At 37.2% G+C, this 10,851-nt stretch overlaps 1 protein-coding gene across 7 annotated transcripts in view; it reads right to left on the bottom strand.

The window, feature by feature from the left end:
• LOC124794748 (glucose transporter type 1) overlaps positions 1 to 10,851 on the bottom strand; it is a 502,711-nt gene that overhangs the window by 293,604 nt on the left and 198,256 nt on the right. For 5 of the 7 annotated variants that reach the window (XR_007016606.1, XM_047258356.1, XM_047258358.1 and 2 more), the window contains exon 3: positions 5,066 to 5,390. The exons of the other annotated variants lie outside the window; for them this stretch is intronic. Coding sequence is in view for 4 of the 5 variants with exons in the window: in XM_047258356.1 (XP_047114312.1) it covers positions 5,066 to 5,382 (317 nt within the window). In the remaining variant the exon portion in view is untranslated. The remainder of the gene's footprint in view (positions 1 to 5,065; positions 5,391 to 10,851) is intronic. 7 annotated transcript variants of the gene reach the window in all.

The following is a 10,851-nucleotide window of genomic DNA, read 5'->3' as shown; positions in this document are numbered from 1 at the left end:
TGGTATGACTCCTGTAGTTGATAGTATAATTGGTATAATGTCAACTTTATCCTGGTGCCACATGTCCTTGACTTCCTCAGCCAGTTGGATGTATTTTTCAATTTTTTCTCCTGTTTTCTTTTGTATATTTGTTGTATTGGGTATGGATATTTCGATTAGTTGTGTTAATTTCTTCTTTTTATTGGTGAGTATGATGTCAGGTTTGTTATGTGGTGATGTTTTATCTGTTATAATGGTTCTGTTCCAGTATAATTTGTATTCATCATTCTCCATTACATTTTGTGGTGCATACTTGTATGTGGGAACGTGTTGTTTTATAAGTTTATGTTGTAAGGCAAGCTGTTGATGTATTATTTTTGCTACATTGTCATGTCTTCTGGGGTATTCTGTATTTGCTAGTATTGTACACCCGCTTGTGATGTGATCTACTGTTTCTATTTGTTGTTTGCAAAGTCTGCATTTATCTGTTGTAATATTGGGATCTTTAATAATATGCTTGCTGTAATATCTGGTGTTTATTGTTTGATCCTGTATTGCAATCATGAATCCTTCCATCTCACTGTATATATTGCCTTTTCTTAGCCATGCGTTGGATGCGTCTTAATCGATGTGTGGCTGTGTCAGATGATACGGGTGCTTGCCATGTAGTGTTTTCTTTTTCCAATTTACTTTCTTCGTATCTGTTGATGTTATGTGATCTAAAGGGTTGTAGAATTGGTTATGAAATTGCAGTGGTGTAGCCGATGTATTTATATGAGTGATTGCTTTGTGTACTTTGCTAGTTTCTGCTCGTTCTAGAAAGAGTTTTCTTAAATTGTCTACCTGTCCATAATGTAGGTTTTTATGTCGATAAACCCCCTTCCTCCTTCCTTTCTGCTTAATGTGAATCTTTCAGTTGCTGAATGTATGTGATGTATTCTATATTTGTGGCATTGTGATCGTGTAAGTGTATTGAGTGCTTCTAGGTCTGTGTTACTCCATTTCACTACTCCAAATGAGTAGCTAGTATTGGTATAGCATAAGTATTTATAGCTTTAGTCTTGTTTCTTGCTGTCAATTATGTTTTCAGTATTTTTGTTAGTCTTTGTCTATATTTTTCTTTTAGTTTTTCTTTAATATCTGTATTATCTATTCCTATTTTTTGTCTGTATCCTAGATATTTATAGGCATCTGTTTTTTCCATCGCTTCTACGCAGTCGCTGTGGTTATCCAATATGTAATCTTCTTGTTTAGTGTGTTTTCCCTTGACTATGCTATTTGTCTTACATTTGTCTGTTCCAAAAGCCATATTTATATCATTGCTGAATACTTCTGTTATCTTTAGTAATTGGTTGAGTTGTTGATTTGTTGCTGCCAGTAGTTTTAGATCATCCATGTATAGCAAATGTGTGATTTTGTGTGGGTATGTTCCAGTAATATTGTATCCATAATTTGTATTATTTATCATGTTGGATAGTGGGTTCAGAGCAAGGCAGAACCAGAAAGGACTTAATGAGTCTCCTTGGTATATTCCACACTTAATCTGTATTGGCTGTGATGTGATATTATTTGAATTTGTTTGGAAATTAAGTGTGGTTTTCCAATTTTCCATGACTATGTTTAGGAACTGTATCAATTTAGGATCTACTTTGTATACTTCCAATATTTGTAGTAACCATGAGTGGGGTACACTATCAAAAGCTTTTTGGTAATCAATGCATGCGTAGTGTAGCGACCTTTGTTTAGTTTTAGCTTGATATGTCACCTCTGCATCTATTATCAGTTGCTCTTTACATCCTCGTGCTCCTTTGCAACCGTCTTTTTGTTCTTCATTTATAATTTTGTTCTGTGTTGTATGTGTCATTAATTTCTGTGTAATAACTGAAGTTAATATTTTGTATATTGTTGGTAGGCAGGTTATGGGGCGATATTTAGCTGGGTTTGCTGTGTCTGCTTGATCTTTAAGTTTCAGATAAGTTATTCCATGTGTAAGTGTATCAGGGAATGTGTATGGGTCTGCAATGTAACTGTTAAATAATTTAGTTAGATGTGAATGTGTTGAGGTGAACTTCTTTAGCCAGAAATTTGCTCTTTTATCTTTTCCAGGGGCTTTCCAATTGTGAGTAGAATTAATTGCTCAGGTGACTTCATGTTGCAAAATTATCACTTCAGGCATTTGTGGTATCATCTTGTATGTATCTGTTTCTGCTTGTATCCACCGTGCATGCCTGTTATGTTGTACCGGGTTTGATCATATGTTGCTCCAGAAGTGTTCCATGTCTGTTATGTTTGGTGGATTGTCTATTTTAATGTGTGTGTGTTATCTATTGTCTGGTAAAATTTCTTTTGGTTTGTGTTGAATGTTTGGTTTTGTTTCCTTCTATTTTCACTTTTTTGTATCTTCTAAGTCGTTTGGCCAATGCTCGTAATTTCTGCTTCTTTTCATCTAATTGCTCTATCACTTCTTGTTGTGAGATTTTACCTAACCTTTTTCGTTTTTTTTCTGACATTTCATTTCTTATAAATTGTGTTAGCTGTCCGATGTCTTTTCTCAGTTTTTCTATTCTGATCTGTAGCATGTGTTACCATGCTGGTTTTGTGGGTTTCTTCTGTGTGTTGGTTGGTTCTGATCTCTGCCTAGTGTGTATATTTAGTGTAGTGAGTGCTGCTATATAAACCAGTAGTTTTAACTCTTCCATAGTCGTGTTTTCATTTATTTTGTTGTGTATGATTGTGTTGATAGTTTTTATTGTTGTTTCGACTTGTAGGTTATTTGGCGGTCTATGCAAGAATGGACTAATGTCTGTATTTGTGTCTTTGTATTCTATATATGTCAGCTGAAATTTTTCTTCTATATCTAACATGTGTGTTACTTCGAGTTCTATTTGTGCTTGTTCTGGTGGCAGTCTTAAGATTTTGTTGTCCTCTGATTGTTTAATTGATGCGTGTTGTTCTTTGTTTGTTTGCTCTGGGATGTTTGAGTCCATTACTGTATTTTCTTCTTCTTCTGATTGCACATTATTTTGTTCCAGTATTTGTTGTACTTGTTGTTTGATGTTTTCTAATTCTGACTGGGGTATTCTGTTATTTTTGATTATTACACGGATCTGATCAGCTAGTCGTTGTTCTGTTAAAAATTTTAATTCTGGGTATCTGATAATAAATGTTGTGTATACTTGTGATCTGTATCCAGTTGTGTTGGTTCCTAGGTTTGTTGCTTGGTAATAACAGAACATGAGGTGTCGATTAACTTCATCTGACCATCTCATCCTCTGTCTTTGTTTTCCTTCTAGGGTGGTTGCAGGAAGCATATCCTGCAAAACACCTCTATTTGAATTTAAATCATTTTCCAGTTGGCTAGCAGTGTCTTTACCATTGTGGGCGGGCATAGGGTTCAAACGTCGTCCCCCGACCATGACGGCGCTTGTCCGAGGTTTCTTTAGTTCTGTCCTGAACCAACTAATCACACTAAAAGGGGGGTTAGCCCTATTAGTGGTTTGCTCTTTTCGTCGCCTTTTATGACTGGCAGAACATACGGAGGCCTATTCTTTTCCCGGGCCTCCACGGGTTTTTTTATTATTATTATTATTATTATTATTATTATTATTATTATTATTATTATTATTATTCATCATCATCATCATCATCATCATTATTAAGCAGTAGTTGTCATATAAAACCAGGTAGCTGTATAAATCATGTAAGTATTGGCAACTCACTGTAAGAAATATGACACACAAGCAGTAGAGCTAAACAATACTAATCTTATGGGAGACGCAGAATTGAAAAAATTGTGAGAGTGAGTGTCAGTTATAAAAATTAAATATTGTCTGTTGATCTTATGGTAATTGAAAATGAGACAGAATTGTTCATATTATAGAAATATTTACTCCTGTAGCACTGACACCCTGAACTGAACAGAACTTAAGCTTTAAAAAAACCTGTGGAGCTAACCAGGAACGGTAAGGTCTGGAGCCTTAAAGGAAATAATACTTGATCATAATAGTTTTATGTTCTTCAAATGTTTGTGAGAGACTGGAAGCAATAATACTGCACGTTTTATCGATCATGAGAGCAATTTCACAAAAGGGTCTAATTTTCTCTGTCTCATTAGTTTTAGGTTTTCATGTTCCACTAACTACCAGTGAGTAATCCATGCCATAATACAATTATATAACATTTAATAGAAGATTACACTATCAAACACAGATGAGTACTGATACTGAAACTGTGATACAGGCTAAATTTAAATTCCATATTACTCATCAAATTCACAGCCCTTTTATTTTTCAAAGTTCTCATGTTTTAAATTTATTACAAAATTTTAAGCCCCAAGTGATAATGTATGTCTCATTTATGCAAATTTATTCTTGTGTTCTAAATAAATCTGAAACACTGGCAAATTTGTAATTCTTATTCCTGACATAGTTGCAAATATAATTAGCATTTTAAGCAGGAGGTAAGAACTGATCACATGTCTGTTTTGTGTGTTCCTATAAACCTTCACATTATGTAATGAGAATTCTCAAAAGACTTTATATCCATGCAACAGAATGGTAAGTCAGCAATGCAAATTGAGCAAAACAAAAATACAGTATTCAGTTGAAGTTGCCTGATTTCTGTGTCAGTTCATTTAACTGCTACAGTTATAAAGTGGAACATCACACAAAATATGTAAAATAAAGCAATCATTCACTATCTCGTATGGAGGGGGCTACTGAACAGCTCATGCTAAGTTTCAAAATTTTAAGTTCATTGAGGTAAAAGTTGATAGACAACTGAAATCTATTTCCGAAAGTTATATACATTAGACCTAAGTAAACTCACTAAGCAATCTAAATAGAAAGAACTAAGGACTCTTTCGCTTTTGTCACTTTCTTGAAGAATAGGAACTCTGTAGTATCACTACAAGTAGCAGTGCCGGCAGCAGAGCATATACTGAGATGAAGCCTACTTGTGCTGATGGCAAAGTGGTTAAGAGCTGTACTGTATTCAAAAGGAGCAGGGGCGGGAGGCAGGGCATGCGCAAAAAGAGCAAGCATTATAGAGGGGCAGGGATGCCCACCTGAGCTACGAGGTAACATACCTCATAAGCAACTCCCTGAGGGTGGCTTCGTCTTCTTCTTGTACCTCTTCCTTCGTCTCATCACTAACCTTCCTGCGGGCCGGCGGCGGGGCCGGGGCGGGGACCGGGTGGGGGTGCACGTGCCGGGCAGTCAACTCGAGCGTGGGGACGGCCGAGAAGAGCGCCGGATGGCCGTGGGCGTGACTGTGTGCATGCTCGTGCACTTGAGCTACTTCCTTGTATGCCCCCGAAATGCCTCCTCCTGCTCCTGCTCCTCTTGCTCCTTGCTGGACCACAGATTTTCTCATCGATTTAAGCCCTGGTCTCGTCTCACCCATCCTCCTGCCTGGGATTTTGTTGACAAATTGGGACAAGGGTTGAGGTAGGGAAGGGAGAAAACCCGACAACATATTTTAAAGGCTGTGATATGTATGTCAAAGTAAATTGTCAGTTGCCGCTGTGGCTGTGCCGGTTCGGTCCTCTGCTTAGTGGGAGGAAAAAGGTGCATTACAGACACAAAAAAGGAAATGTATTAAAAGAACACTGAAAATGTGTAATGTTATACTTGCAGGAGTAACCTGTATTAAAATGTTAAAAGGGGGAAGCCATCAGACTTCTGTCTTGTCAGAATTCGTTTCAAGTAAGATAGCTACGGTAACAATTAATTTCAGCTAAATATTTTCAGAATTTGGTGATAGAATATAACAAACAATTCACATTACAAATCCTCAGTTTTGATTAAAAAAGAATGGAAATTTAATTCATGTCACATATACTTCTTTGAAGTCACTGTTTCTGAGCTCAGTACTAGAAACGAATTCTGTGACAATGCTGGAACATTTCTTCTTCAGTTTGTTACATTTTATGAACATGAGTTGCAGCAGCGAACCAGTCCTCAAGAAATGTATTAAACACTTGTGGTTTATTTCTAAAAAAGAAAAAAAGCTACATCCAAAATGTACTGTACAGTTTCACATTAACATTGATACAAGATATGACTCTTAGGAAGAATAAACAAATGAAGCCACAAACATTTCCTCATCATACGTAAGTGACTCTATAAATGGTAGATAAAGAGTGGTGCTAAAAGATTTTTCCCTTTTCAACTGATGTGCACATTACTTCACTAAAACACAATCACAAGTTTCATTACAAAGAAATAACAAGGCATAAATTGTAGATAACTGGTCTTGCGTGTGTGTGAGTGGCGAGGCCAGGGGAAAGGGGGGCGGGTCTTATTAGGGCATGATTTAGTAATAATTCACTGGAATTCACAAAGGCAATACTGCACCAGAAAGTCAAATCTTTACAGCCAAAGACATCTAATATGCAAAATGGGTGTTTGGTCATAAGACAGACAGGGAATGCCACACCAACAGGTCTTAGCTAGTACCCTGTGTCAACTAAAATCCATATACTCATCAATGGTGTTTGCACATTAAGCACTGTACTAACAAACAAAATTAAGTTAAAGAGTGGCTACATCATCACAGCATTAATAATAACCACTGTCTGGGGGACAATTGATTTTTATGGGCATTTCTTTTGACATGAGCTTACTAGAAGAGTTCCATACAAAGCCCACAGGTCTTCTATGGATCTTCTATGTTCCCTCTATTACTGTCACGTACTAAGTGTTCTAAAGAATCTACCATACATCATTTTGTTATTTACCTCCTTCATGGGTGAATAAAATATTTTTACAATTCTTTCAATGAATCACAGTCTGGAATCCACCTTACGTACAACTAATTGAACGTGGTTGCTCCACTTCAAACAGGCACTGTTGCACACTCACACTCATAGATATATATCTGTTGTGGTATTTCCCACTCACTGATCAATGGTAATGTAACACAAAAGTAATGGTTCTTTACACCTATTTGTGTGTGACAGATTGGTTTCATTTATGAAGAAAGTCAACTATTAGTTCTGGCATCAAGTTCTCCAATGTTACAGCTTTTTTCTATACAACAGCATCACTACAGACAGCATCACTGTGCACAGCATCTTGGTCAGCAATTTAAGTTCTGTGACACTGTCTACGTGATGGTGTGATATATATAGTGAATTTGTAAGACAAGCAAATTATAGCATTTTATGCCGAAACTCATAATAAACCCTAAACGTGAACAATGGGAGATACAATTAAGACAGGCTATCCCAAATAGATCCAAAATAAGTAAATATACCAAGGTTTGTCTGTCACTAAGTCACAGTAGATGATGGTAGTAGTTTTTTTTAATGTTTTTAGCTGCTGGGTTATGATAAATATCTTTTTTTCCTAATGCAACCACTTTTTTCTGTGACTGGAAAAATTCAAATGGGACTTCAGTGACATAACAGGTGAAACTTAATCAAATAGTAACATAACAGCCACACACACTACTGTCCTGCAATCAGGAGAAGAGGTTCCACCAAAGTCTGACATATCATATGAAGTGTACAATTCAGGCTATCGCAAAGTATACAATGGTTGAAGAAGTGGTTATTGTTTTGAATAATGACAAACGTCACCAAATTGTTGATGCAGTGGTGTGGTTGTATACTGAAAGGTATCCTGATGGTGCCAAGACCTTATAACTGTCTTTGCAAACAGCATAAATAATTTCAAGAACGGGGACGTCTGAACAACAAAACATGACAGCAAAAAAGAATAGCAACTGATAGGAGAAACACAACTGACATTTTAACAATCCATGAGGCAACTTTAATATGCCAGTGCGATCAGCTAAAAAGAGTATTCTGTGAATACTATATTCTAAGACATTTCACCCTTTCTGCATTTCATTCCATAAAGAATTTCATGGCAGTGACTCTCCAAATCAGTTTCAGCTCTCTGAATGTTGTCTGCAACAACTGCAAAGTAATGCAGCATTTCTAGCAAGATACCGATTGCGGATAAAGCATTTTTTTGCAAACTGTAAGCAAATCAACCTTTGTAATATGCAATACTGGTCAGCTGAAAACCCAAAGCAGCTGAGAGAAGTGGATTAACAATGGCCATGGTATATTAGTGCATGGTTTGGGCTTTCCAGGAACTGCATCATTAGCCCCTGTTTTGTTTGTAGGACTTAAATAGCGATAAGTATCTACAGTTGCAAACAGACACAATCCACAGTTATTGAACATAAAGCAATTGATGTGGTACTAATGCAATGGATGTCCTGCCCATTCCACACAGTGATAACAGATTTTAATAACAGGACATTGGGAGGGCACTGAAGCAGCCATTCGGCAGATACACAATGGTCTGCAAGTCTACCAGATTTCGCAACTCTGGGTGAGGGGGAACATAAAAAAGGAGGTCAACAAAGAAAAATACACATTCACAAAGACATGAAATGTCATGTAACATGAGCCTGTGTTCTTTTGATGGTGCTTAATGTGATGCATGGGATGCTTTCTTGAAAAATTGTTTATTTCCATACTTGTACTTACTAGGAACCAGAGAGTGTCTTGCGGAAATCTAATTTTCCAAGTGGGATTATTATTTACTTGTGCAGCTCATCTCATCATAAAAAAAATATCTATTTGCCCATATTGTTTCTAATTTTGAAAATGAAGTATATAAGTATATTTACTACACAGAAACTGTTTTGTCAATTATAAGTCCCAGAAATTTTCCTATTTTATCTTTTGTTTTGAGTATCCTGAGATCAAATACAAATTCTCCTATTTTCTTTTTATTAATGCACAACTGTTTGACCTGCACCACCTTATATATTCTCTTGTGCAATTGCTTGCATTTTGTCAACAGTTTGTAATACATGTCACACGAAATGGAAAAATTGTTAATATAACCAATGTACACTATGTGATCAAAAGTATCCCGATGCCTTGCAGAAAATGACTTACAAGTTCGTGGCACCCTCCATCATCAGTAATTCTGGAATTCAATATGGTGTTGGCCCACCTTTAGCCTTGATGACAGCTTCCACTCTCGCAGGCATATGTTCAATCAGGTGCTGGAAGGTTTCTTGGGGAATGGCGGCCCATTCTTCACGGAGTGCTGCACTGAGGAGAGGTATTGATGTCGGTCAGTGAGGCCTGACACGAAGTCAGTGTTCCAAAACATCCCAAAGGTGTTCTATAGGATTGAGGTCAGCACTTAGTGCAGGCCAGTCCATTACAGGGATGTCATTGTCGTGTAACCACTCTGCAACAGGCCGTGCATTTTGGACAGGTGGTCGATCGTGTTTAAAGATTCGATCCCCATCCCCGAATTGCTCTTCAACACTGGGAAGTAAGAAGGTGCTTAAAACACCAGTGTAGGCCTGTGCTGTGATAGTGTCATGCAAAACATCATGGGGTGCAAGCCCCCACCCCCCAATGAAAAAGACATGACCACACCATAACACCCCCACCTCCGGATTTTACTGTTGGCACTACACAAGCTGGCAGATGACGTTCACCGGGTATTCACCATACCCACATTCTACCATCGGAACGCCACATTGTGTACCGTGATTCATCACTCGACACAATGTTTTTCCATTGTTCAGTAGTCCAATGTTTATGCTTCTTACACCAAGCAAAACAACGTTTTGCATTTACTGGCATGATGTGTGGCTTATGAGCAGCTGCTCGACTGTGAAATTGAGGTTTTCTCACTTCCCACTGAACTGTCATAGTACTTGCAGTGGATCCTGATGCAGTTTGGAATTCCAGTGTGATGGTCTGGATAGATGTCTGCCTATTGCACATTATTATCCTCTTCAACTGTAGGTGACAGCACAATGCACCTAATATGAAAAACATGTGTTTTTGAGGGTGTCTGGATACATTTGATCACATAGTGTACATGGAAGGTCTAAAAATGGAACATCAACAAATTCCTCTTATTATCTTGAATATTTCCAATCTCTACTTCTAGCCTACTGCTCGACACAGGGTTCTGTGCGACTTTTCTGCAATTCTCCCCATTTCCCTAATTCTACCCATTTCCTAAATCTTGCCAGTCCATTTCTTTCATTCCTCTCACTTCCCTTCAACTCTTCTTCTAGAAGGAGCCACTGGCTTCAAAAGCTTGCGCAATTCCTTAACTTTTATGTACATTTTCTCCTGCCCCACTTGGTGAATAGATTTTTGATCTATTCAATTATATTATATTTTAAGAAATTTATTATTTTTGTTGATGTAAGTTTGTTTATAAATTCATAATCATCATTTACAGTGATGTTTTTAAAAACCTTTCACACATCATCTCTGCTGTACAAGAACAAGCAGGGTTTCCGCATTCAAGATACAAGTGAAACTAACAGTGTACAAAATTTTCGTGGCTACTGGACACAACTTTCTTTACTAGGAATGATCATTTCTCCTTCATTAACGTTTCAGACTGTGGCACAATTATTTTTGGCATTTAAAATATGTTTACTTTTTACTTTGTACTTAGCAACTTCAATCTCACATTTCAGCTAGAATTTCCTGAAAGTTATGTACATTCCTTGATCAAATTTTATGATATTTATCTGTAAGAATGCTTCTTTAGTTGTCGAGTGTACCATTTTTGGTAAGATGTGTAATATTAGTACACCTTTTGGTGGCACTGGATGTGTGTGATATGAATCTGTTGCCAACTAAGAAAGGAAAAAAACATTCCATTATATGATGGAGGCTTTCAGGGCTGACATTTTGAATCCCTGGCCTTTTCTTTTGTTAATGGGCCTTAAACCACAGCCTAATGCCAAAATGAAGAAAATTACCAAGGATCCTCAATATTACTTTATCATTATTAAGTGTACCACAGCAATCCAATACTTTTAACTGGGTTCTCACGTACCTGATGTTAGTCTCAGTCTGAA

Source organism: Schistocerca piceifrons, chromosome 4 (genome assembly GCF_021461385.2).
Source record: "Schistocerca piceifrons isolate TAMUIC-IGC-003096 chromosome 4, iqSchPice1.1, whole genome shotgun sequence".
Classification (NCBI taxonomy): domain Eukaryota; kingdom Metazoa; phylum Arthropoda; class Insecta; order Orthoptera; family Acrididae; genus Schistocerca; species Schistocerca piceifrons.
Note: the sequence above shows the minus strand (reverse complement) of the source record. Positions and strands in the feature narration are given on the sequence as shown.